Raw genomic sequence first — 27,125 nt, 5'->3', positions numbered from 1 at the left:
GAAGGCGAGCAGCCCCTCCGGGCTCCTTCCCACCGCCGCTCAGCCCTTTTCCTGTGGGATGGTTCTTCCTTGGGATGGTGGGAGGGTCCGGAGGGCTGTGCCTGCCCGGCCAGGTGTGCGAGGGAGCGGTGAATGCCAGCCCTGCGTCATTCCCAGCCCTCCCAGCTGGGATAAAACTTCTCCTCACCTGGGATCCCATCTCACTGATCGCAGCTCCCACCTTTCCTCCCTGCCAGCCCCTCGGGAGGGCGAGGCGGCAGCGCGGGCATTGAGAACAAAGTGGATTTTTGACTAAGGGGACGGGGAGCCGCAGGGAGTTATGTGGGATCGCGGGCTGGCTGCACTCCCCGCCGGACCGGGACTTGACATTTAACCGGAAAGAGAACAGGGATACAAAATAGAGAGGAGAGAGAAAGAAGAAAAAAAAAAAAAAGGAAATAAAAGCCCAAAGCTGGAAATCAAGTCGCACGCAGCACGTTCCCCCTGTGCCTTCGGAAGAATTTCTTGGCTTGGTGTGTGCGTGCCTGTTATTCGGCAGAGGATTTGGACTCTGAGTCAGACCCAGCGCTAATGAGGTTTGTGGAATTAATTCATCTGTGCTCTGCAGCTCTCGCTTGAACTGTGCTGCGTGGATGAAGCGGGCAGTGAATTAACGCGCGGGCAGGTGGGCAGGACACGGAGCGCGGGGCTCGCTCCTGCCCGCCTGTTCCCTCTGGTTTTCCCTGGATTTTTGGCTGTCGGACACCGTCCGGTGCCTCTGGGCTGCCTGGGAAAAGCCACCCTCGTCAGCGGGCAGGGCTTTGGGGGCTGCACGGGTCCGGGTTTGTGTCCGCGGGTATTTGGGTGGGGGTCCCGGAGCGGTGCGGGGGTGCCGCGGGGGGAACGACAGAGCAGAGCCCTTTGGGGACAGTGCTGGAGTTCCAGGGTTTGCCCAGTCCCGGGGGAAAGGCTGTGGTGCCTCGGGGCTGGCACCCAGGGAAAGCTTTCAGGGGTGGAAGTGTGCGAGGCCAGGCGGGCTGTGGGGGTCTCCGACCCGCGGGACCCACCGGGGCTGTTTTCCCTGCCAGGGAAGGGAGGTTCCCGGAGGGAAAGGCCGGGAGAGAGTGGGAGGTTCAGGGTGGGCTTTGCTGAGCTGCAGGTGTTGGGGGTATTTGCAAATTGGTGAATCTGAAACGGACGGGAGGGTTGGTATGAGGGGGCTGACTGGGTGCGTGGGGGAAAGGGGGATGAGGAGCACCCAGGGAAGGGAAGAAGTGTCTTGTGGGGCCAAAGGAGCACAGAAGTGGCAGGAAGAGCACATGGAGGGTTCTGGGGCTGTGCTGGTGTTTGGGCAGGCTCCAGGCACGGTCCTGCCGTTCCTGCCTCTGCTCCTTGAGGTTCCCCCCTGCCCGAGCTCTGGAGCAGCAGGAGGAGATGGTGGCACAGCCCCCAGCCCTTCACGGCATGGGGGGTGTTGGCCACCAAGCAGCTCCATGTGGGTGCCCAGGCTGGGTCCTGCTGTGTTTTGTCCCTGGCTGGAGGGTGCTGAGGGCAATGTCTGGGGTCTGGAACTCAACCTGGGAGCTGAAAACAGCAAATGGAAACACTCACATGGAGTTGCCCCAGCTGCAGGAGCACACCTGAGGAAGGAGGGGGAATGGATGGGGAAGGCAAACAAAACAAGAGTAGGATTTTGTGTGTAAGATATTATTTGGTTTGTGGGTTGAGTTTTGGTAGTTTGGGGGAGTTTGGCTTGATAATTTCCAAGTTCTGGAGCATGGTCCCAGCAGCTCTGTGCCACCACATGTGCAGGGGAGAGAACATGAGCTGTGTCCCTGATCCCCTGGGCTGTGGCTACACTGCCCATCCTCAGCACACACAGACACGTGGAAGGTCCTTGATGCCATGGACCAGGGCCAGTCCCCACACAGCCCCCGTGGCTGCAGCCGTGCAAAGAGAAATTCCCACCCAAGAGAGGAAAGGCTGTGCTTGGGAACTTGCTTTGAGCATCTCCCTCACTTTCCTGCTCCCACCTCCCAACCTGCCGGTTCTCCCACGTAGCAGCTGGGACCAGGCTCCTGCTGTTGCTCATCACAACCTGCTCCTTGCTCCCTCTCCCCCATCTGCCCTTCCAACCCTGTTCTCTGTCCCATTGCACCAGTTGGAGCATTGCCTGAGTTTTTGGGGATGAGGTGGCTAGCCCCAGCTTCTCCAGACTCAGGGCTCTTGGCATATTCCTGGAGCAGGTTTGTTGGCCATGCTGAGGGGCAGGGCAAAGGCTGGGGGAGCAAGAGGAGACCAGGAGGAAATGCTGGAGCAAATCTGGGAAACAGTAGGAAGTTTATGTGCAGCCAGGACCTGCTCTGCCTTTCTCCTTGTTTTTGCACAACTGAACAGATTTTGTTGTTGTTGTTGTTGTCATGAAAACCCAACCAAATCCTGCAGCTTTCCTGAAGTGGAAGTGGCATTTTCCTTTTCAGAGGACACTTCTGAAAGTAAGGGGTGGCCACTCCCATATTTTTGCTTGAATATTGCAGGCTGCATTCCTCAGTGGCCATGCTCTGTGCCACCAGCACCCAGCAGGCTGGCATCTGCCCAGCAAAATCCTTGAAGGTTGGTGGCTCACAGGGCAACAGAACGTTAATATTGAGCAGGATTTTATGGCCTTTTATCTCAGCACTTGAAAAGACATGATGGCAGTTTATGTGCCTGAGGCCCAGGGTGTGTCCCTCCGTTGTTTGGTGACTTTTTCCTAATTGGTGATTAAGGGAAGAGGCATTAGGTCCTCATGAGCTGAGCAGTCTGGTCTCATACTCAATTCTTTCCTTGTGGCCCTTGCCATGGTGGGAGATGGGATTTGCTGGGTGCTCAGCTGATGTTTTCAACTGTGTTCTCCTTCCATGGGCTCTGAGGATTTCTTCTCTACCCTTTCAGCTAACTGGCACCTCCTCACATCCCTGTAGCACTGTCCTGGGCTGGGCAGAACGAGGGGAAAAGGGCTTCAAAATCTGCCTGTGTTGGTAGCAAGGGACACAATATTTGCCAGTGGGTGCTGGTGTGAGGACTGTCCCTGAAGGAGTCACGGGCATGTCCCAGGTGAGGAATGCTGGCCTCAGAGCCAGCGCTGCAGCTGGAATTTGGGGGACAGGGACCACCCAAAGCCAAACCTGCAAAGGGCCCGACTGGGGACATGGGCTGGCTGTCAGTGTGGCAGGGAGGGAAGCAGAGGAGCTTCTTGCTCAACTGGCACCTTTAACCATAGGACAAGCAGCTCATTGGAAAAACAGCACATTGGCTCCAGGTGCTGAGGAGCAGCAAAGCTTCCCAGGGTGTCCCTGCAGAGACACTGCCCTGAGGCTCCTGAGTTTCATTTTTAGCCACTGGGCATTAATGGCTGAGGAAAATCCCTCTGGGCACAGCTGGCAGGATGAATAGATGCCAGTGTCACGTTGGTTGCTGCCTGTGTACCCAGTGCCTCTCACACGAGGCCACAGCGATGTCCTGTGGTGGCGATGCTGGCTTGGTTGAGCCCTGTGTCACAACAATTCAATGTATTCCCCTGGCTGCAGAGGCCAAGTGTGATCTGGTGCTGCTGGGACCAGGCTGGGCTTTTCCAGGGGTTTCCCTGCAGCCCAAGCCAGGCTGTGAGTGGCTGAGTCTCCGTGTGACTGCTCTGTGCTGGATGTCCCTCAGGGAACTTGGACATCATTACTGCCTGCAACAACTTTTCCTGTTTCCTTTCCCTGTTTTAAGTGGTTTTCACATTCTTTTCATTTTAGAGTCAGGGCTGACACAGCAAGAAGCTATAAGACAATCCATTCACATTTTATATTTCACAATTGCATCTACCAGGAAGGAGATGGTTTAATGGTGTCTTTACACTGTTATTTTTTCCTTGACTGCTCTCACTTGCCCTGCTGGGTGCAAGGATGAGCCTCTAGCACAGCAGCTGCAGAACTCGAGTTCCAGCTTTGTGCCTTCTGTTTACCACATCCAAATGCTGACTTCTGCATGGCACTGAGTTTTCTCAGTCACGTGTGGTGCGGGGAGAATGGTTCACTCTGTTTGGGATTTGACCTCTGGGTCCATCAAGGGGTCCTGCTGCCCTGGACAGGACCAAGGGGATCTGCCAGGCTCTCAAAACCACAGATTCATTCAACAACTCCAAAACTCCAAGTCTGGCATTTCCCAAGGCCTCACCCTCTCTTTATTGTTGGCTTGACCATCCTGGAAACTCTTAGTGTGATAGGAAATAGCTGAAGGGAGGGGTCAGTGTTGCTTTTGAGGAGAGCTGTGGACTGTCACTTTGTTTTCCTTTTTTTTTTTTTATCCTGAACATGCCAGGAAAAGCAATGTTTTGGCCCTGTCAGTGCTCACACACATGGATGGTGCTGGGCTCTCTCTGGGAGCCTCCTGTGCTCCAGCTGCCTGCAGCAACCCCTCATGTCAAGCTGTGCACACCAACTCTAGGCACAGGGGTGGCATTTCTGGGAATTTTGAGCCTTTTGCAGATGTCTGAGCAGAAGACAAACCATCCTTGGCTTTGCTTTTGTGCCCTGCCCTGCCGAGCTCAGCAATTGTTTCCAGCCCAGGATGTAAGGGCTGGGAAGGGGCTCTGTGGGAGCTGCCCTGGTCATATCCAGGTCCATTCCACCTCTTGGCTCTCTGCAGTGTAGTAATCCCTTTATTTCAGGAGGAAGAGGATGAATGTGCTGCCAGGGGCGTGTGCCAGGCTGCTCCTCCTGTCCCTGCTCTGCGCCACCGGTGTCTGCCAATGGAGCAAAAGTGAGTGGAGCTGTGGTAGCCCTGCCTGCCAGCTCCCTTTGGGGACTGTGGGTACCTGTCCTGGGCTCCAGAAACACCTTGGGGAGTGTGTGTACCTGTGCTGGGCTCCAGAAACACCTTGGGGACTGTGTGTACCTGTGCTGGGCTCCAGAAACACCAGTCTTCATGGGGACAGCATGTGCTGTGTGCTTTTCCTGCTGTTTTCCATCTCCCCAGTTTTGAAGATCCTCCCATGCTACCCTGCTGCTGTTTTGCTGCCAGTTTCCACTAACCAGGCAAAACCTCAATTTTCCCATGGGATCAGCCTTTCTCACGGCCTCCCACAGCTCCCTTTGTTTTCCCCATCCCTGATGCCCTGATCTCTCCTGGCAGACAACCGCTGTGTGCTGTCTCGGGCAAAGAGCTGCACCGAGTGCATCCGGGTGGATAAGGACTGCTCCTTCTGCACCGACGAGGTGAGACCTTGCAGGGCAGCCTGGGGCTCCTCTTCCCACCCTGCTGGTGGAGGGATCCCCCCACCCTCAGTGGGACAGGGACACAAGAGCAGGGGCAGCTTCTCTTCTGGATGGGAAAGGCTGTTGCAATGTGGATTTCCTTTTGGTGTGGAACATGAGCAGGGAGGGGAGTCCAGGGCAGAATTGCAGCACAACAGGGGTTTATCAGAAAATGTCAGTGTGCCACAAACAGTGTGTGCAAGGGATGGAGGAAGAATTTTAGCTCACACAACCCAGTAACTCACCGGTGGCCACATTTCAGCTGGTGGTTCTGTGTGAGACTCGTTCCCATCTCTCCGCTACTGCTCTCGAAGGTTCATAATGCTCTAGGCACAGGATCCTGCTTCCTGCCCCGTGTATTTCCCCCTTTCCCAGTGGATCTGGTGCTTTCTGTGGCTCTGATGCTGCTCTTGCTCCCTGGCAGAGCTTTGAGGAGCCGCGCTGTGACCTGCGGGAGAACCTGCTGCGCTCCGGCTGCGGCGAGGCCAGCATCGTGTACACCCAGGGGGAGATGAGGACACTGAAGGTGAGTGCTGGGGACACAGCCCACACTCGCCTCTCCCGAGGGGTCCTTCACTCTTCTCCAGGCTCCTCAGCAGGAAGAATACAAAGCCCAGATTGCTATTTATGTAGGGTCTACTCGAAAGCAGTGCCTTTGCTAGCTGGTGGGCCTGTGGGCCACTGGCCCTGATCCAGGCTAGGGTGTCTTTGCAGACAAAGCAGATGTAAGCAAAATGCTCACATCCCTCTGGAGGAGGTGCCTGGCTGGGCACGAGTGGGTGTGGGGAAGGCTGTTGGACAGTACATGAGGGAGGAGGATGTGCTCATCCTTGCATTTGTACTTCCCACACATCTCCCTGCTCCTTGACTCCTCTTCATTGCACCCGTGCTGGAGATGGAGTCCATCCCTTCATGTCACTCTCCTTCACAGAATTCCAGTATCAACGTGTCCCTGCAGAGGACCCAGGTGTCTCCCCAGGCCATGTACATGAGGCTGAGGGCTGGCGAGGAGATGAGCTTCAACATGGATGTCTTCCAGCCCAAGGAGAGCCCTGTGGATCTCTACATCCTCATGGACTTCTCCTACTCCATGTCCGATGATCTGGACAACCTCAAAAGCATGGGGCATAACCTAGGTGAGGGCAGAGCTGGGAGAAGAGGGGAGCCTGCTCCTGTGCTGATGAAGGCAGGCAGCTCCTTCCTGCCTGTGGCTGCGAGTCCTCTGTCAGCACCAGAGAGGGGGCTGCAGCTGGCAGTGGGCTGAGAGGTGTTTTAATTAGAGTTTCTCATTATCTCTGTGCAGCCCAGGGTGGGGATGTCTCTCTGGTCCTGCAGGGATCCTCACATGCTCTCCCCTTCCAGCCCAGCTGGTGCCCCTCTGAGCTGGTCTGTGCAGGGCCTTTGGTATCCTGAACCTGCTGGCTGCTATTGCAGTTTTGGGGCTGCCAAAGGGGGTGTAGGTTTCTGCCCTATAAAAGCCCAAAGATCTTAAAAGATGGCAGTTTGGGGACCTTATCTAAGAGCCCACCAGCAGATAAAATGCCCACAAAAGTGCTTCTTTCCCTGGAGCAGGGAACTCACAGGCATCTCTTTATTTATGTGTGTCCTTTGCTCTCCTCCCAGCGGACTTCCTGCAAGCCCTGACTTCCAATTACACCATTGGATTCGGCAAGTTTGTGGACAAAGTCTCATCCCCTCAGACAGATATGAGACCTGAAAAGTGAGTGAGCCCTGTAGGTCCCCGAGATGGGAGTAGAGGAGTGGAAAGTGCCTTCTGTTTCTCCTTGGCTTTCAGTGTCAGCAGTGCAAGAGCCTCCATCCATCTACCTTCACCGCCAGTGTCCTCCCTGGTCTCCCCATCCCTCAGGGCTTGCTGTAGCACTGTGACAATGCCAGTGTCATCCTCTGCTTTCAGGCCTTCTCTGCTCTGCCACATCAGACTGCACATCTTGTCTTCTCTATCTCTGCCCTCATCCCTTCTCCCTCTCAGTGCTGGTGGCTGAGCTGCTCAGCCCCGTGACTTCCCCTTGAGGGACTCTCCCCACATCTCCTCTCCTTGCACCCCAGCATCCCTTGGCTCCTGCTCCACACAAGACCTTGGTTCCATCTCTCCTAGGCTGCGTGAGCCCTGGCACAACGCCGACTCCCCGTTCTCCTTCAAGAACGTCATCCGCCTGACCAGCAACATCAACCACTTCAGCCAGGAGCTCCGCAAGGAGCGCATCTCCGGCAACCTGGATGCCCCCGAGGGCGGCTTTGATGCCATCCTGCAGACAGCTGTGTGCAAGGTGAGGGTGGCCAGGGCTGTGTTTTTAATGAGTGGCTCTTCCTGATGCCCACTGATGAGCAGAAGAGCCGTGTACTAGGCAGCTATCAGGGCAGCCAGGGAGCCCTGGCTCAGCTGCAGTTGGTTTTTGCCCTCCCAGGCACACACTGCCAGTGCCAAGCTGTTTTGCATTCCCAGTTTTCCCTAAGCCTCATAGAATGTGTGTCCTGGTGTTTGATGCCCAGCAAGGAGCTGTTTTCTGGGCACCCTGTGTGTGCTCTTTGCTCTGTCCCCCTCCACGCCTGCGGTGATGAAACTGCTCCCTGGAAAAGAGCCCACTTGGGCTTGGCTGCTTGGCTGAGGGATGAGCGCAGCTCCAGACACGTCCAGGGAAGCGTGGGCTTGCCCCCTGTACACACATGTGCCTGGCACTGAGCTGCTGGGTGGGTGGGAGACACCCCGTGCTTTGGGGGTGTGGATGGGTGTTGGGATTCCTGGGGAATACGTGCCTGGTTGTGTTTGCTGCCAGGTGCAGGTGGTGCCTTGTCCCTTGGGTATTCCAGCTCCTGTCAGTGCTGGCTGCAACAGGGGTTTGGGAGGCACAGAGATAAAGGTTCCTTCTCCTCCTCCCTGGCTGCAGGATAAGATTGGCTGGAGAAAGGACAGCACTCACCTGCTCGTGTTCTCCACTGAGTCTGCCTTTCACTATGAAGCTGATGGTACCAACGTCCTGGCAGGGATCCTGGCGAGGAACGACGAGCAGTGTCACCTGGACAGCCACGGCACCTACGTGTATGACACCAAGCAGGACTATCCCTCGGTGCCCACCCTCGTGCGCCTCTTGGGCCAGCACAACATCATCCCCATCTTTGCTGTCACAAACCACTCCTACAGCTACTATGAGGTGAGGAGAGCATGGGATTGCCTTTCCTTCAGGGCCTCTGCTTCAGCTCAGCTCTGAGGAGAAAGTGTTCCCCATCGCTTGTCCCCAAGTGCTAAACCAACACCTCGGTATTTGGGAGGGTGCCACACTGTACTGGGGGGCTGCTCTAGGCTGTGGGAGGTCTTGGGGTGTATTCCTGGGTGCAGGAATTCAGGCTTCTACAGGTCTCCCTGTGTTGGTTTCTCCTTGTAAAGCAGCGGAGGTACAGAGCTGGGGAGTAATTTTGGTTGGCAGGGACATTTGGAGGTCTCAAAGCAGAGCCCACTCCCGTGATAGAGGAGGGTTCTCAGGGCCTTGCCTCAGGGAACTCCTGTCTCTCTGCAGAAGCTGCACAAGTATTTCCCCATCTCTGAGATCGGGGAGCTCCAGGAAGACTCTTCCAACATCGTGGAGTTGCTCCGCGTAGCCTTTGAGGTAACGGTGCTCTCTGGAGCTTCACTTTGGCTCACAGGGAGGGCAGAGGGCGGGCACCTCGTGGGCAGGAGGGCAGGATGTGGCCCCTCTGGAGCAGGTCACGGGGTACTGCTGAAAATCAATGTTGTGTTTATCCTCTGGCACCCAGCGCATCCGCTCCAAGATGGACATCCGGGCTGACTTCACCCCCAGAGCCCTGAAGACAGAGTTCACCTCCCCGGAATTTCAAAAGACAGAATCTGGCTCCTTCAACATCACCCGTGGAAAGGTGGTAAGTCCTCGGATGGCAGCAGAAGGAAGGCACGTGTGAGGGGATGGGCTCCCCGTGTCCAGCTGGGATGTGGTCCAGCAGAGCTGGCTCATCCCTGCAGTGTGTCCCTTCCTTCAGAGCAAGTTCCACATGCACGTGAAGGCTCTGGAGTACGTTGGTGGGCAGCACGTCTGCAGCCTCCCCGAGAAGGACCGGCAAGGAGTCATCCACGTGAAACCCACGTCCCTGAGCGACAGCCTCACGGTGTCAACTGCTGTCATCTGCGACGTGTGTCCCTGTGAACAGGTGGGGTCATGCAGAGAGGTGTCCTCCTGCTGCCAGCCTGGGGTGGGGATGTGTTGGCTGATGAATGTTGGTCCTGCTGGATCCCTCAGTGATGCTCAGCCTGGCCAAGATCTCCATCAATGCCTGTTCCCAGCTCGGTGTGATGTCCTGCGGTAGAGCTTGGTCTTCAGGGCAAAGCTTTGCCCTTGCATTTCTGATGCCTGAAATGGTCTTGTGGGCAGCTGGGCCCATTCAGCAATGGCTCTTTTCTCTTCCAGCAACAAGAGTTGGACTCGCCCAAGTGCAGTTTCCACGGGAACTTTGTGTGCGGACAGTGCATCTGCCACCCGGGCTGGTAAGGACTGTGTCCGGAGCCACCCCTGGTCCTGCCAGGGACCCACAGTGACACTCATTTGTCCCCGGGCATCCCGCACTGTGTGCTGCCCGCCTCAGCACCATCTCTGTGCCCAGGCGAGGGGACACGTGCGACTGCTCCCCGGCGTCGTCCCCCAACAACGAAGCCTGCGTGCGCCCCGGGGACGCGGAGCCGTGCTCGGGACGGGGCGAGTGCCTGTGCGGGAAGTGCCAGTGCTACTCCGAGGAGCAGACCCTGCGCTTCGACGGCGCCTTCTGCGAGTTCGACGTCCTGCAGTGCCCGCGCACCTCCGGCTTCCTCTGCAACGGTGAGAGCACCCCCGGGGCTGGGCGATGGATGTGCTGGGCTGGTGGCACACACAGGGCGTCCTGGTGGGGTTTGAGTGACCAGTGATGGGCTGCAGGGACTCTGCGGGTGTAGAGGTGCAGGGAGGATGCTGTGGGGTGTGTTTGCAGCCCCTCTGCACTTCATAAAGCCCCTGTGCACCCCAAAGAAAGGGGGGGAGCCCCAGACAGGGCTGGGGGGATGGCTCAGCACTGCAACTCAGGCAATCCCTGCTCTCCCTGCAGATCGTGGCCGCTGCTCCAGGGGTGCCTGCGTGTGTGAGAGCGGCTGGGAGGGCCCGGGCTGTGAATGTCCCACCAGCAACGACACCTGCATCGACAGCCGAGGGGTAGGTCCTGCCCTGCCCTCCCCAGCTGCTCCAGGCAGGGCTGCCCCAGTGCTGGAATCTCCAGGTCACTGAGGTGCCTTGCTGACTCCCAGTGCAGCTCTCAGGCTGTCACCTCTTCTCTCCCAGGGCATTTGCAATAACCACGGCAGGTGTGAATGTGGCAGATGCATCTGTGACATGGCTTCACTGTACACCAGCTCCACCTGTGAAATCAGCTACTCTCTGGTGAGTTCCTCTGAGTTATCACTCATTCCTCCAGGGAAGAAAGGCAAAGCAGAGACAAAGGTACATCTCAGTTGGGAGCAAAATCTTGAGCAAGGGTTTGTCTCAACTGTCCTGTGGCCAGAAATGCTCTGGCATGGGAGCTGCTTTGTAGCCATAGCCTTTCTTTGCCATCCTGTTCACCAGCAGCAACTACTGAGAGACTGTCTGTATTTATCTGCACCCTGGTTTGAAGCTCAGCTTGTGACTTGTTCTGATTTGCCTCAAGATTGGGAAAAAAATAATTTCATGGAATCACAGACTGGTTTGGATTGGAAGGGACCTTAAACCTTATCTCATTCCAACTCTCCTGCCATGGACCAGGATGCCTTCCACTAGATCGAGTTGCTCAGGGCTCCACCCAACCTGGCCTTGAATGCACTCTATTTCCCCATTGACAAACATGGGCTAATCCCACAATAGAGATGGAGAAAGCTGTCTTGCTCATGTTTTGGAAAGGCCACTGAAACCCTTGGAGAAGATCTAATTGCTGCCCAAATGCAGGCTGTTGGTATAAGAGATCCTGAAGGATTTATAACTGGGCTTACAAATCCTTCATTAGCTGCTTGTTCTCTGTGATTTCTCTTTTTGGCCTGGACCTTGCCCTGACTCTGGGATGAGGAGCTGCCTCTCCAGCTCTGCCTTTCAGAGGCTGTGTCCTCCCTCACTCCTGGGGTGTCCCTGACCATGCCACCCACCTCTGCCCAGGGCTTCCAGGCTGTCTGTGAGAGCATCCGGGACTGTGTCCGCTGCCAGACCTGGGGGACAGGCAACCTGAAAGGGAACTGCAGCTCCTGCCACCTCCAGGTCCAGATGGTGGAGGAGCTGAAGAAAGGTAACGGGACAGGCAGAGCTGGGCACAGCCACATGTGGTGTCCCCTGTGTGCTCTGCTCCGTGTGGGTGTGCACGTAGGGCTGCTCCCCAAGTCTTTCCTGGCCCTGGTGACTTCACAACCATGTCCCCTCTCCCCACAGACGAGGCTGGCGAGTACTGCTCCTTCCAGGATGAGGATGATGACTGCACCTACCACTACACCCTGGAGGGAGACCCCAGTGTCCTCCCCAACACCACTGTCCGTGTGCAGAAGAAGAAAGGTGAGCAGGGCCCTGGGAGGAGCAGGGGATGTCCAGCCTGGGATCTGGATCAGAGTGACCAACTCCACGGTGCCCCCAGTCCCTGCTTGGTCCCTTTGCTGTGCCCCTGGGCAGGGTCAGCTGCAAGCAGCTCCTCCTTGCCCACCTTGCTGTGTGACACGGGTGGGTGACACTGTCTGTCCCATGAACTGCAAGGGGTGGAACGTGGCACCCTCAGAGAGACATTCAGAGATCAGAGCCTTTCCCCTGCTGCCATGGGCAGGGATTGCTGCAAGGTGCTGCAGCCCTTTGGTATGGCTGGGTGTGAGCAGAGGTGTGATAGCCCTCCCTGAACAGCATTTCTCATTGTGCCGAGGTTAACTGGGCTGCTCCATCCCTCAGAGAGCTGTGGTCCAGCTTTCCCCTCCCTGCTCCCTCCCTCCCTGCACATCTCACACGGGGCTGATGCCTGGCACTGACGTTGCTGTCACTTGCAGAGTGCCCACCTGGAAGCTTCCTCTGGCTCATCCCACTGCTCATCTTCCTCATCCTGCTTCTGGGGTTGCTGCTCCTGCTCTGCTGGAAGTTCTGTGCCTGCTGCAAGGTGAGTACCTCAGGTGGCTTCCCCAGCCTAGGGAGAGAACCAGATATGGCCAAAAACATGGCAAATTTCCAGAATTCACCCAGCCTCCAGCATGGCCAGATTCACGGTGGATTCTCATGGCTGTTGCCAACATGAGCTGCTGGTGAAATTTTAGTCAGCTTTCCCCCATCTAACTAAAATCAGGTTGAGAGCCCACTCCACCCACTGCCCACACATCCCTGCTGATGTGGATCCTCCCTGATGGAGACTTGGAGGGGTTTTGTCTTTGGCCACAAAGTGATTTTTTGTCTCTGACCATTTGTTTTCTAGGCTTGCCTGGCCCTGCTTCCCTGCTGTGCACGAGGTACCAGCCCCTGGTCTTGGGGGGAAGGGTTCTGGGGGGTGCACTGCCTTCCTGGCTTTTGGGGTGTGCTGGGGTGAGCATCCCTCCTCTCTGAGCTGCAGAGGTGGATCAGGGAGAAGGCTTCTAGCAGAGAGCCTGAGCCAAGGAGTCGTGATCCACACTTCTTCCCTGCCCCACACCCTGGTGTGAGAAGTGGATTCATAAAAGATTTTCAAAATATATCTGTATGCAAATACTGAGATAAGGTGTGTTGAGTTAAGAAGGCTATGGAATAGAGATGACATTGTTGAGAGAGAGATTGAACTAGAAATAAGTTTCAAAATATGGCTTTATAAAAAGACAAAATATTTTAGAAAATTAGAACTGTGAAAGATAGATGGTAGCAAGGTTATGTGGGGTAAAAATATACGTGATTAGTGTTACAAGTAATACCAACATTTTATAGTAAAAGTTAATAGGCTGAAAACCATTTATAAAGCTTTATAACTAAGAAATTAGTTTCTGATAGAATGGCATTGGGTTTTACATCTCTTATGTCTCACCCTTCATCAAGACTGATAGAATAAAATAATTTCAAATGTCTCTCAATTAACCCCATCTCTGTAAAAGCTAAAAAAACCAACACCTGGGATGCCCTGCTGGGAATCCCACTGCTGCCTCTCCCTGACCTTGTGATGCTTAGCTGGTGAGACGTGTTCTCCCTGCTCATCCATCCCACTCCCCTGCTGACATCCCTGCGGCTTTGGGGGGTCACTTGCTGCTGTCCCCCGTCCCTCCCCAGCCCCCCGGGACCCCTCCGGGGCCGGGGTTTTCCGCGGTCCCGCTGCCCTGGGCTCACCAGGCAGCGTGTGGGTTAGCACGGTCCGAGCTCCGGCGTTGCCTCGGTCGCCGCAAGAATTCGAGATAAAGAGACCAAGAGAGACCAATGGTATGCTTGTCCAGAGAGATTGTATTGCCTGAACCATAGCAGGGACCTAAGGCCCTGGGCTATTGCCCAGATACAGTTTTATACAGCAAAATGAAGAGATAAGGTCTAAACAAAGGGGATACTGTCCAGCTTAGGCACATCAGAATCACCCCAGGGGTCAGATCCAATGGGAACTGCTCAGGGATGGGGAGAAGGGGGTTCACAGAGAAATGCTGAAGTGAAACTTTCCCGAAACAGTGGAGCATACATAAATATATCTTTTCCTCAGTTTCCCATTCCCAAGGCCTTTCTAAAACCCTTCCTCCACACTACCATGCCAGCATGATAGCAGCGCATCCCAACACCCTCAGTGTGGTGGAAATCCTCCGCATCGCCCGGAGCAGAACCTCTGGCGCTGGGCAGCTGCTGGCTGGCGGCGTGCCCAGGCTCTGACCCCACCCTGGCTCTGCAGGTCGCACCGTTGGCTTCAAGGAGGACCACTACATGCTCCGCCAGAGCCTCATGTCCTCCGACCACCTGGACACGCCCCTGGTGCGCAGCGGCTCCCTCAAGGGCCGCGACACGGTCCGCTGGAAGATCCACAACAACGTCCACAAGCAGGGCGTCACCTCCCCCGCTGCCACCAAGGACCTCGGTGAGTGCCCCCGTGCTGCTTCCAGCTTCTGGGTGGGTTGTTTCTCTGACCAGGAAGGGATGGAATTTGATCTGGGGGTTTCCTCTTTGCAGTTCCCTACGGGCTGTCCCTGAGGCTGGCCCGGCTTTTCACGCAGAACCTGATGAAAACGGAGACCCGGGAGTTCGAGCAGCTGCGCAAGGAAGTGGAGGAGAACGTAGGAGCCTGGGCACAAAGGGGCTTGGGGTGGCCTTGGGGACAGCCACACAGGGGGCTGGGCAGTGCCCCTTCCCTGCGAACCCACAGCTATGGAAAGGAAGGAGCAGTTTTTCTTCTTTTGTGAAAAAACACAATTTTTAAGGTCACAATTGTAAGAATTGGCAAAGCATCTCATGGAGATTTTGGGCTTACTTTGGGGCATGTGATCTGAAGCTCCTGTTTGGCTTCAGTTTGCAGCCTCTTGCTGTATACTGGGATGAAACCTGGTGTGGGAGGGTGAGGGAGGAGGGCTGGGGTGGTCAGAGGGCTCCTGGGTTTTGTGGCAACAGCATCTGCTCACTGAGCAGCACATCCTGCCTAGTGAGGGATACGCTGTGACTCCTGTCTCTCTTGTGCCTCCTGCTCCTTGCAGCTGAACGAGGTTTTCAAGCACATTTCTGGCTGCCACAAGGTCCAGCAGACCAAGTTCAGGTGAGTCAGTTGGGGAGAGACTCCTGCAGGAGAGGGTTCCCCCAGGGCACTGCTGATGATGGGGTGTGAAATCTGCCGTGCTGGGAGGAAGTGTGGTCTGTGAGACAAGCCTGGTGTGGTGCTTCACCCACCCAGGGCTGCAGAGCAGAGCCCACCCAGCTGTGGAGGAGATCTCACCTGAGCTTGGCTCTGGAGCAGCAGGAGCAAGTCCTGGTGGGATGGTGTTCAATGGGAGAATTCCCACTGGCTTCAAGAGCTTCAGCCTGGTGCAAGCCCACTTAGGAGTGGGCTGGGAGGAATCTGGGGATGCCAGTGCTGAGCAGGGAGTGGTATCTCCTCCCCACAGCCTGATCCAGATGTGGTCTCCCCTCTGGGCATGTTCCTTGCTGCATTGGGAAACCCAGGGCAGGAGAGAGCAGCTGGGCAGGAGGGAACATGTGCTGGGGCTCCGTGGGATGGGTTGGCACCCGCAGGGCAGTGCTGCAGCTCAGACCTGCACAGGGCTCTGATTCACACAGCACTTTGTCTCTCCAGAGGTGTTAGTCACTGTGATTTGGGTTTATTTTGGTTTTTTTTTTTTTTTTTTTTTCATTCCCCCAGGTTACAGCCTAATTCTGGGAAAAGGTAAGAGGAATTTGCACCTCTCTGGTGCAGCTTCTCCCTCTTTGTACGGACACGTGTGGGGTGACTGAGTGCCCCACACACTCACTGGCCCCCCAGATGAGTTAGCCTGGTCTCAGCTCTCACCTGCCCTTCCCTGCCCCCCTCCCAGGCAGGATCACACCATTGTGGACACAGTGCTCACTGCCCCTTACTCAGCCAAGCCAGACATCATCAAAGTGGTGGAAAAACATGTTTCCCACGAAGCCTTCAATGACCTGAAGGTTGCACCGGGTTATTACACCGTGACCTCAGACCAAGGTAGGGAGCAGAGCCTGGCACTGGCTCCTGGCTGGGTACAGGGGGTTATCTCTCACCTCTCACCCTTGTCTTTTCCCCCAGATGCTCAGGGAATGGTGGAGTTCCAAGAGGCCGTGGAGCTGGTGGATGTCCGTGTCCCGCTCTTCATCAGGGACGATGATGATGATGAGAAGCAGCTGCAGGTGGAGGCCATCGAGGTCCCCAATGGCATCGCAAAGATTGGGCGCAGGGTTGTCAACATCACCATCATCAAAGAACAAGGTGAGGGGCTGTGACTGTGAGGTTTTGTGTTTGAGTGTCCTGTGTCCAGACTGATGGGGTCTGTAAGGCACAGTCTGCATATCTGAGCACCCCTGGGCCACAGAGCAGAGACTTGCTTGGTGACTCCTTTCTGAAGTCACTTGGGTCTAAACTGGAGCATCCTTTAATGCATCCAAAGGAGGGTCATCTTCCCTGCTGGCAGAAACATTTGACCATCACAAAGATGTTCCATGACAGATTAAGGGCTGACCATATTCCTCTGCTGCTCCAGTTCATTGAGTGCTGGCGTGAAGCAGAACCTCTTTGATGTTATTGTGCTAATGTCCCCAGCACTTTCCCTCAGCTTCCCTCCTGGTGTTTTGAGCAGGGAGCACAAATGGGAAGTGGGGAACTCTCCAGCCCATGGAATAATACCTCATGCAGTTCACACCCAGGGGTAACTGGAACTCTCTTCAGGAAGGACATTTGTTTGGGATGTGATTTTTGTGTATTTGCTTGACGCATTCCTTCTCTCCTGCCCTTTCCAGCCAGCAGCCTCATCACCTTCCTGCAGCCAGCCTATTCCCACAGCCGCTTTGATAAGCTAGCCAAGATCCCTGTCCTCAGGGAGATCATAGACAACGGGAAATCCCAAGTCACCTACAGGACCCGGGATCTCACGGCCAAGAATGGCAGGGTAAGGGTGCCACTCCTTCCTTGGCAGGCAGGAAGGAGGGGGAATGTAGGGCTGGGAAAAGGCCAGCCCTGGGGATGCAGAACAGGAGTTACCAGGATGTGGCTGGGACAGAGGGGACCCAAGGCTTGAGGTCACCACAAGGGTGAATTTTCTTCTCCATCCCTTGCTCCCTCAGGGAGGGAAGACCTGAGAGGATGTCTGTGCCTGAGGCAGGAGATACCACCTGCCCCTGGAGCTGTGGGCACTGGGAGGCAAATGAGGATTGACTGAGGGATGAGGGGAAGCTCTTTGGGAGTCTCCTCATGGATACTGCAGGCTGTAATCATAGAATCATGGAACAGTTTGGGTTGGAAGGGACCTTACAGACCATCTCGTTCCAACCCCCTGCCATGGGCAGGGCCTTCCACAAGACCAGGTTGCTCAGAGCCCCGTCCAGCCTCACCCTGAACTCATCTCTTCCTTCTCCTCCAGGACTACATCTTCACGGAGGGTGAGCTGGTCTTCCAGCCTGGGGAGACCCGAAAGGAGGTGCAGGTGCCTTTGCTGGAGCTGACAGAGATAGACACCCTCCTCAACAACTGCCAGCTCAAGCAATTTGCTGTCGACCTCCTGCACCCCAAGTACGGCGCCAAGATTGGTCGCTACCCCCAGACCACGGTGACCATTGCTGACCCAGGTAGGGGCTGGCAGCCGGGCAGTGGCAGTGGGGGCTGTGGCACCTCCTGCCCAGAGCAGCCCACCCCGATGCGGTGCACAGAGTTCCATCCTCGCCCAAAAAAGCCGCGGCGAGGTTCCTCCAGCTCCAACTGGTAGATTTGGGTCCCCTCTAGAGGCACGAGTGGGAATAGTCAGTGGGTGGGGAGAAGATGGATCGTCTCCCTCAGTAAAGGAAATAGAATGGATTCTTAATTCCTTTTCCATGGGAAATTGAATGAAAAGCCGTAAAAATAAGGGAGAGGTAGGATTTGCCATGAATGGTGCCTGGTTCCTGTGACTGGACAAGCAAAACTGTCATCAAGCGGGTCACTAAAATAATGTATTTATCACAGCATGGCAGCGCAGTGCTGAGAGGCACACTTCCTTCTTTTCCATCCAAGGGGGAAGACTGGCACTGATATAAACTTTCTTGTCTGCAGAGCTGGTGGATGGTGTCCCCTCGATGACTGGCCTGGCCCAGGTCCCCCAGTCCCCCAAAGGCCGCCTGAGTGCGCCTCTTAATCCTGATGCCCGGGCTCTCAGCTCCAGGGAAATCAGCTTCAACTGGTTTCCTCCACCAGGAAAACCCCTGGGGTACAAGGTAAGGGGTGAGTGGATCCCAGGGAAGACTGTGGGTCCCCTCCTGCTGGTGTTTCACACAGACATTTGTACCGAAGGGGTCCAAGTACACACCCAAAAGAGGGAGCAAGTTCACCCCTTCTGGTCCCCTCCATCCCTGAGGGACCATTGCTGGTGGATGAGGCATATGCAAGAAAGATTCCTGGTGGATTCATCTCCAGTTCCATCACTTATCATGATGACCCAGACTGTCCTGGCCTCCCATTTTGGAGGAATGGCACACCACCAATTCCAGAGCTGATTTAGCAAGAGACAAGCAATTTCTCACCCATCATGTGAGGTTCTGAAGGAATCATGGCTTGCACTTGCTTTGCCAGGTGAAATACTGGATCCAGGGAGACCCTGAGTCAGAAGCCCATCTTATTGATGTCAAAACCCCATCAGCAAAGCTGACAAACCTTTACCCCTTCTGCGACTATGAGATGCAAGTCTGCGCCTACAACGCCGTGGGAGAGGGGACTTACTCGGACATCATCCACTGCCGCACGCTGGAGGAGGGTGAGTGACCACACACCTCCCTGCCCTCCACGTGGGAGCCAGTTTGTGCCTCTGCACCCAGCACCGGGGTCAGGGCTCCAGCCCTGAGCTTCTGGTGAACTCGGGATCAAGCACCGAGTGTCTCCCGCTGCAACCCAGCTGTGATCTGGGCAACTCTGGGCATCCCCTGGTTCCTGACTTTGCTTTTGCCTTCCCAGTGCCCAGCGAGCCCGGGCGCTTGGCTTTCAACCTCGTGTCTTCCACCACGACCCAGCTGAGCTGGGCTGAGCCTGCAGAAACCAACGGGGTGATCACAGCCTATGAAGTCGGCTATGGGCTTGTCAATGAGGAAAATGGTAAGTGCTTGTTTTTGGATGGACAGTCCAGCTAGGATGAGGGGCTGGAGGGGACTTCCTGCAGGCTGGGCCGGTCCCAAACAGCAGCAGCAGAGCCAGAACAGCTCCAGGCATGTTTCTTTTGAGAACTGGGGTTTGGATGGGTCACTTCTTGATGGAAAGAGCACAGAAAAATCACCAGTCAGGATTTAACCCTGCAAATGCCAAAAATCTCTGTTTCCATACACTTCCATTGTGTTTTATGTTGTTTTTCATCCCAAAAACTTAGTTAATAGGTCTAGATAAAGGGGTGGGGTGCAGGAGAGGGGGGGATACACCAGAAACAGAAGACTTCTCATGTAGGTTGACTTCAGCATATGGTTTGGGAATTACCCTGAGGTGATGCTGCTTGTTGTGAGCAGCCCAAAGAGCTGCTGCACTTCTCCCCAGAGCCAGGCTGTATCCTGACACCAAAGTGTGGGGTGTTGTGGGGTCCTCTGTGCCTGCTGTGTGACAGGCATGCCCATGCCTTGCAGTACCCACTGGGACTGTGAAGAAGGTGCTGGTTGAAGACCCCAAGAAGCGCGTGGTGCTGATCGAGAACCTGCACGAGTCGCGGCCCTACCGCTACACGGTGAAGGCCCGGAACGGCGCGGGCTGGGGGCCCGAGAGAGAGGCCACCATCAACCTCGCCACGCAGCCCAAGCGCCCCATGTCCAGTGAGTGCCAGCCTGGCAGGGGCAGAGGGACAGGAGCAGTGCTGGGGAGAGCTCCCCATCACCCCAACTGCTTCCACACCTCCTGTCTGCTCTGCTGCTCCAGCCATCCTGGGAATGCTGAGAGCCAGCCTGAGCATTGTGCGGTTTTTTGCTGCTTGTGTGGTTTTTTGCTGCTTGTCTAACGGCGCTTTCCATCTCTCCTGCAGTCCCCATCATCCCTGATGTCCCCATCATTGATGCAGGAGGAGGTGAGGACTATGACAGCTACTTGATGTACAGCACAGATGTGCTCCGCTCTCCGGCCGGCAGCAAGAGGCCCAGTGTCTCTGATGATTCAGGTTCGTGTCTCTGAGCTTGAAAAGGTCATTTCTAACATCCGTTTTCCTTAACAGCAGCTTTCAGCCATGAGCTTCACTGCTTCTTTCCATCTCTCAGGAAATCCAAGTTGTGGAGATGGTGAAAATCAGCCTTTCCAAAGCTCAGTAGTTGAATTCATGGGAACACTTGGCTGGTCACAGTGTAAATAAGGCCAGTGCCTCCTTGTCGCAGCCATGGGGCAAAGAGAAATCTCTGTGTGGGGTGGGAGAGGCCTGCCCTGCTCATCCTCCCTTTGTGTTGCCATTTGGCTGGACAGTGAGACATCAGCAAACAAGCACCAGCAAAGGCACAAACCTCTGAGTCCCCTGGATGCTCAGGGTCTAGGCCAAGCCAACAGGAGGGAACGCAGCAGTGCTGGGAAGGCACTGGCCTCTCTTCCTCCATGCCTTCACTTTCTGAATGAGGCTGACTCCCTGGTCTTGTGCTGGGGCATGAGTGAGATGATGTGTCTGTAGGATCTTCTCTGGAGGGTTCTCCAGGGCCTGGGACCCAAGAGTGAGTCCCTGGTCTTTTCAGAGAGCAAGGTGATATTCAGGAGTCCAACCACCCTGAGTGCACATCAAGGAATGATGAAACCTCTCCCGAGCAGAGGACAATTGTTGCAGACTCTTCATGCAGGGACAGGCATGTGGTGGGACTTTGACTCTCACCTTTTGTCATGAGGCACACAGGGCTGGAAAACAGTCTGGGGGTTGAGGAACCCCTTGCATGTCACGCTCCCACCACTCTCCACCTACCAGATGGTTGCACCACCTGAACTCCTCAGCTCACCCTTGGAACACGGGCTGTGAACAGGCATCGTCCCCACTGGTGCTTGTCCCTTCCTCTCCCCAGCAAGCAGCACAGAGGTGGTGGGTGGCCCACCCTGACCCCTGCAGACCGTGCCAACACCAGTGCTTGCGTTGTCCCAAAAGGCTCCAGGTGGAAATTTGTGCCGCTGCTGGGAGAAGACCTGGACCTTCGCCGCATCACCTGGAGGCTCCCACCCGAAACCATTCCCCGCCTCTCTGGCAGCAGCCGCCTCTCCTCGGACACCGAGGGGCTCCTCCAGGAGGAGGACAGCGCTGTGGCTCCTGGCAGTGTGAGGAGGAGCGGGACGCCCCGGCCCCAAGCAGGTGAAGGACGGCTCCACTACGGCACCGAGTGTCCTGTCTCGTCCTGCTTTGAGCCAAGGGGCCGGTGGATGGGCTCTGTGCCCTCTGCCTCCCCTTGTGTGCCCACCCTCGTGTTGGTGTGATCTGCTTCAAAACCTTGTCCTGGTGTGTCTGCTCACACGAGTGTCAAGGTAACCCCATCTCGGCATGGACTTGGGAGCCTGCTAGCAAGTTGCTTCTACCAAAGGCTGGAGCTTCAAGGCAGGAGCAAACTCAGATGATACCTGCTAAGTGCCACCTCCAAGGCAGCTCTTCACCTTAATTAAGTGCCCTGAGCTTCTGGGGCAGATCTGCTGGACTGTTAAACAGAAATTACTCTCTCGTAGGTGGCTGATCTCTCCTGGCCTGCTGGGAGGGGATGGGGATTTGTTTCTCGAGGACCAGGACAACAGAGCAGAGTTTGCTTTTCAGATCCAGCTGAGATGGGATCCAGAATGAGATCTGGATAAACCTCCTCCAGAATGGGCCACTTTCCTTCTTCCACCTTCTTTTAAAATCTGAAATGATAAACCAGTGCTTGTGTCTAAGGGGAGATGTGAGAGAATGTGGCGGGAACCACAGGGCAGTGCCCCAGCAAGGCCGAGGTCTGGAGTTACCTTGGGCACCATGGGTGTGTCTGGTGCAGGGAGGAGTCTTTGTTTATCTCTTTGTTTCTGCGTCTTGTGTTGGGTGTTGTGGCTTGTTCTAGATGTAACATTCCAGAATCATGTTCTAGAGTGGTTGAACCTGGGATTCAGCCAAGGCAGGGGGGGCACCGTGATGCCTCCTGCTTCCTCCCCATGGAAAGTGGAGCAGCAGCTTTGTCCACAGCCACATTCCTCACGGTGTGCCTTCTTCCACAGAGCACTTGATGAATGGCCGAGTGGACTTCTCCTTCCCCGGCAGTGGCAGTGGCACCCTGACCAGGACAGCCAACACCAGTTACCACCAGCTGAGCTCCCACATGCACCAGGAGCACAGGGTGATGGGCAGCTCCTCGCTGACAAGAGATTACTCCACAATGCTGATGGGACATGGTGAGTACCACAGGGATGGGACTGCCCTTCCCTTCCATCCCTGTGACTGTCTTTGGACCTGTGCCCTAAAGTCCTCGTGGGGTGAGGACTGTGCTCACAGCTAAGGTGGCCTGTGAACTGCAGGTCTAGAAGGTCATGTCCCCACCACTGGTGTCTTGGTGCTTTGTAAAGGCCTCTCTGCTTCCAGACCAGTTTGGAAAGGGGTCCCACCCTCACAGGCAGGGTGCTGAGGGAAGGGAGCTCCAGCCTTATCCTCGCACCACAAAGCACTCCAGGGAGAGCACTTGTCTCTTCTCCTCACTCTGTCCAGCAGTGTGGTTGCCTTTCAGCTCCACGTGTGTCAATCAGCTGACAGAAGGTGGTTTAAAGATTCTTCAAACTTGAGCCTTAATAAGTCACCTGTGCAGGAGCCTGGGCTGAACCTGCTCTGAAATCTCCAATGGTGTTTTTCTTCTTGCACCGTTTCTGTAGATTACCCAGGGACACTCCTCCCTCCCATCCATGAAGATGCTGGGAGGACACTCCTCCGGCCCCGGGACGTGGGTTTCAGGAGCAGGGCAAAGGTGAAGGGTTACTACCCCAGCATTGGCTGTCGGGACTCTATAATCATGACTGATGGGTCCACAGGGATGTGCAAGTACATAGGTACAGCTTGTTCAGTGTTTCCTCCCAGCCACACGTCCCATAACAGCCCAGCCACAGCCCATCCATGAGCTGCTGCCATCCATTGCTCACACCAAACCTCCTCTCCATGGCTTGCTGTGTGCAGTGCTGATCTTCCTTCTGACCCAGCCTGCACCTCCATCACGTCACCTTTCCATTTGCAGGTGAATTGCAGGTTTCAGCCCACCTGGACTGATTAACATTCACCACCACTGCTGCCACCGTGCTCTGATCAACCCATTGTCCCCATTCTCTTCATTCCTAACGAGCTTCTTGTTCTCAGTCTGACTCCACAGGCCTCTGGAGAGTTCTTGGGGAGAACGTGTGCTCCTTATGAGATGTCCCTCTGCAAGCTCCTTGTCAGTGAGGGGCTTCAGTCCCTGAGTGTCACCTGGGAGGCAGCTGGGCTCTCCGTGAGCCTTGTGTCCTGGTGGGATGAGCTGAGGAGCACCCAGATGTGGTCCCAGGCCACATGAACAGGGCCTGGAGGGCTGATTTAAATGTAGATTAGGGCTGGTTTAATTGACCTACACCTGATGAAATCTATGAAGCTTCTGGCAAACTGGACTGGGTGTTTAGGGGTGAGGAAGGTCACAGCCAGCACCAGGCCCCTTCTCTGGGCTCTTTGCCACAGGGGCACGAAGCTTACATTAACTTGTCCCAGCCGAGGCCATGGCACACCCCTGTGGCTGTGCAGAGCCAGCCAAGCCAGTCCCCCTTACAGCAGGTCAGCTTGCAGAGGTGACATCTCACCACGTCCTCCCCGAACCATCAGGACCATCCCATGTTTGCCTGTGCCACCTCCTTCTCTCCCCCAGCCCCTTTAGCCCCCATCCCCAAAATCTCCAGCCTGATGTTCCCTTTGTGCCTCAGACTCCAGGAAGCCACTGGGCATCCCTGACACCCCCACCCGCCTGGTGTTCTCTGCCCTGGGCCCCACGTCCCTGAAGGTGAGCTGGCAGGAGCCGCGCTGCGAGAAGGAGGTGCAGGGCTACAGCGTGCAGTACCAGCTCCTCAACGGAGGTCAGTGAGCAGCCACTGGGGGCTTGGTGGGAGTTTCGGGTGGTGGAAGGTCTGCTCTGGGTCTTCTGGCTCTGGTTGACCCTGCTCTGAGCCAGGGGGGTTGGACCAGATGATCTCCAGAGGTGCCTTCCAGCCTCAGCCATTCTGGGATTCAGGGTCCTAAATCTGCTTTTTGTGCAATATATATATATATATATATATATTTTTTTTTTTTTTTTTTTTTTTTTTTTTGGTGAGGAAATGGTGCAGCTACCTCACAGCTTTCATTCCCTGTTTCTCCTAGAAGAAGAGCAATTCCTAGAGTTTCTTGTAGAATCATCTCTCCTCCAAAAAAAATAACTCATTTTAACGAATTCTCTCCATCAGCCCAAACATCTTACGTTAATTTTTTTTTCAATACATGGGACTTGAAGGACTGAAATGAAAATATCTTATTTTTACATGAATCTTAGGGCAGTATTAGTGAAAATATAATTATTTTGACTGAAACTCCATGAGTTTTCAAGAAGCTGTTGGTTGTCCCAAGCCTTTTTTTAAAAAAGACATCTCATCCTGCACTACCCATTGTTGGTGGCAAGGTTGGGGAGGAACCCTGGATGACTTTTGCAGCCAGTTTATTTGAAACACAGTTTAGGTGAAAGTTGTGGCTCTGTCTTTGTGCCTGCAACGTGGTGTTGACATCCTCTTCCCCCTGTGTCCCAGGAGAGGTGCACAGGATCACCATCCCCAACCCCAGCCAGAACTCGGTGGTGGTGGAGGACCTGCTGCCCAACCACTCCTACATCTTCAAGGTGAAGGCGCAGAGCGAGGAGGGCTGGGGCCCTGAGAGGGAGGGAGTCATCACCATCGAGTCCCAGGTGGACCCGCAGAGCCCGCTCAGTCCCGTGCCAGGTGAGGTGCTGGGGACCCAAGGGTGGCACTGATATCTGTGGTGCTGTCTACAGTGCTGGCCTGGCTGTTTTCTCTCCCCTTGCCACATCCTCACCTCTCCTTTCCTTCCTCTCGTTTTGGAACGGGACCTTCTCCCCCACACATTCACATCACATTCATTGTCCAGGAAGCCGAGCCCTTCCAGCTCGTGCAGATCCCTCCCAGGCTCCCTTTGCTGTGACTCTGACGTGTCCCCTGTGCCCTTGCAGGCACCCCCTTCACCCTGAGCACCCCCTGTGCCCCTGGACCACTGGTTTTCACTGCCCTCAGCCCGGATTCTCTGCACCTCAGCTGGGAGAGACCCCGCGAGCCCAACGGGCCCATCCTGGGCTACAGGATCACCTGTGAGAGGCTGCATGGAGGAGGTACAGTATCAGGCTGAGGCAGCACGGGAGCACCAGATACCTCCAGCTAAGGCAGCAATCTGCTTTATTTCGGCTGGGACTAAAGAGTTTTTTGCTTACATCAGTGCAGACAAAGTGGGGACATGAGGCCGATTCCTCCCAGGCCTGGGAGCTGGTGGCTCCTGACACTATGTGCCATTGCGTGGTCTGGTCTAACAAATGTGGTGGGAAGAGGAAGGACCTCAGCCAAAACCCCGTGGAGGTTGGTTGTTGAGGCTCCCCACTGCAGTGAAGTGGGGTTGTTTTAACCCTTAGAAGAAGTGGGTGCAGTCCTACAGCCTGTGGGTTGTAAAGCTCAGGGACAGCCGAGGCAGCAGAGTTGAGAGGGAGGGTGTTTGCAGGAACCATCGCTCTGGGCCAGCTTCACCACCCTGTGTCTCTGGATTAGGGGAGCCCAGGACCATCTACGTTGAAGGAGACAACCTGGAAACCACCCTGACCGTGCCCCACCTGAGTGAGAATGTCCCATACAAGTTCAAAGTGCAAGCCAACACCACCCAAGGCTTCGGGCCAGAGAGAGAAGGCCTCATCACCATTGAATCTCAGGACAGAGGTACAGGACCCTTGTTTTTGTGGAGGTGCAAAGAGAAAGCTCTTAGAGCAGGGAACACAACTCCTGCAGTCACTTTCCAGCTCTGGTGGTGACTCCATGCTCCATGAAAGACATGGAGACAGTTTTCCATGAGGGCAGTGCTGTGCCTGGTGAGCACTGTCTCAGTCCTGGTGCATTAAATGAGGGAACATCTGCCAGTGTTTAACTTGTGGTGAAACTTCTGCCTGTTTGTACAAATACCTGAAGACAGCTTCTTACTGCTCAGGTGTGAGACCTTCCCCGTCCTCCCAGTTCCTCCTGAACCTGGCTCTGATATCAGCAAGGGAAGATTCCTGAGTTTGCTGGTGATCACTGTGCAGGGTTGAAGAGTTGGAAACTCTGTTATTTCTTGACTGACTTGTCCCTTTTCCTTCTCCCCAGGTGCTTTCTCCCAATTTGGAGGACAGCAGTACATGAGAGAAGTTTACAAATTCCCCACTGAATACACCACTAAAACCAGCATCAGCCATTCCTCTCTGGATCCCCACTTCACAGGTAGGGGCTCATTGTCGCTTTGCAACCCTCAGAAAACAAAGGATAATTCTGCTTGTCCAAAGCCTGAGGCTGCTTTTACCTCAAGAGCCAAAGGCAGGGGAAGAGGGTCCATCAGGTGGGATTGAAGAGGGTCAGCTCTTTTCCTACACTGCTTTACCCCAGGGAGGGTTGCAGTCATCTCCACACGTGCTGGCCAGTCCTGGAGGGAATGCTGTATTTGAGAGTCCTCCAGCACTATCACTAGGGACCAAATCATAGCTGTTCCTGCAAGGTTCAGTCTCTTCAGAGCAGACAAAAACAGAGCAGGGGGACAAACATCTTTATTCACATCAGTGTAGTTATCCTGTGTTACCCACTTGTGCTCATGGGTTCACACTGCAACACAGCTTGGGAGCTGTTAGGAGATCCGTCCCCTTGACTGACGTAGTGAAGCACTGGATCACTGGTGTGGAGAGGTCCCTAAATATCACTTCCTATGATGGAAAACAAACTGCCTGGAGTCACGGGGCAGCGCAGAGCCTGTTCCCTGTGACCCCACTCGTGGTGCCTTCCCCTTGCAGACGGGATGCTGGTGACCACCCAGCGCGTGGAGAACTCCAGCAGCACCCTCACGCAGGAGTTTGTGAGCCACACGGTGATGGCCAGCGGGACCCTCACCCAGCAGGTGGAGAGGCAGTTCTACGAGGCCTGAGCCAGGGCAGGCTGAGCACCAGCAGGACTTTTGGGATCAGGTGCCAGGATTTTATGGAATGACCCAAGGGTGCTTCA

At 55.2% G+C, this 27,125-nt stretch overlaps 1 protein-coding gene across 1 annotated transcript; it reads left to right on the top strand.

Moving 5' to 3' along the window:
* ITGB4 (integrin subunit beta 4) lies at positions 1 to 27,125 on the top strand. Its single transcript, XM_077787350.1, has 41 exons — positions 1 to 575; positions 4,673 to 4,764; positions 5,137 to 5,219; positions 5,683 to 5,784; positions 6,190 to 6,394; positions 6,882 to 6,978; positions 7,375 to 7,546; positions 8,165 to 8,428; positions 8,792 to 8,881; positions 9,030 to 9,152; positions 9,270 to 9,437; positions 9,695 to 9,771; positions 9,888 to 10,099; positions 10,362 to 10,465; positions 10,592 to 10,690; positions 11,435 to 11,561; positions 11,702 to 11,821; positions 12,298 to 12,404; positions 12,714 to 12,747; positions 14,127 to 14,309; positions 14,402 to 14,505; positions 14,920 to 14,978; positions 15,579 to 15,602; positions 15,751 to 15,899; positions 15,981 to 16,160; positions 16,688 to 16,836; positions 17,308 to 17,512; positions 17,973 to 18,133; positions 18,489 to 18,669; positions 18,867 to 19,004; positions 19,520 to 19,702; positions 19,909 to 20,040; positions 20,995 to 21,195; positions 22,077 to 22,250; positions 22,722 to 22,895; positions 23,787 to 23,936; positions 24,639 to 24,827; positions 25,076 to 25,231; positions 25,659 to 25,823; positions 26,244 to 26,357; positions 26,918 to 27,125. The coding sequence occupies exons 1-41, from the start codon at positions 571 to 573 to the stop codon at positions 27,046 to 27,048; spliced, it is 5,583 nt and encodes a 1,860-aa protein (XP_077643476.1). The 5' UTR covers positions 1 to 570; the 3' UTR covers positions 27,049 to 27,125.

The sequence above is a fragment of the Lonchura striata genome, chromosome 19 (assembly GCF_046129695.1).
Source record: "Lonchura striata isolate bLonStr1 chromosome 19, bLonStr1.mat, whole genome shotgun sequence".
Taxonomy (NCBI): domain Eukaryota; kingdom Metazoa; phylum Chordata; class Aves; order Passeriformes; family Estrildidae; genus Lonchura; species Lonchura striata.
The sequence above is the reverse complement of the archived record's forward strand: the minus strand, read 5'-3'. Positions and strand labels throughout refer to the sequence as shown.

Excerpts from the sequence above, each read along its gene's own strand:
- ITGB4 (XM_077787350.1), top strand. Across the intron at positions 14,979-15,578 it reads GTCCAGCAGACCAAGTTCAG|GTTACAGCCTAATTCTGGGA; the intron begins GTGAGTCAGTTG and ends TCATTCCCCCAG. Across the intron at positions 15,900-15,980 it reads CACCGTGACCTCAGACCAAG|ATGCTCAGGGAATGGTGGAG; the intron begins GTAGGGAGCAGA and ends CTTTTCCCCCAG.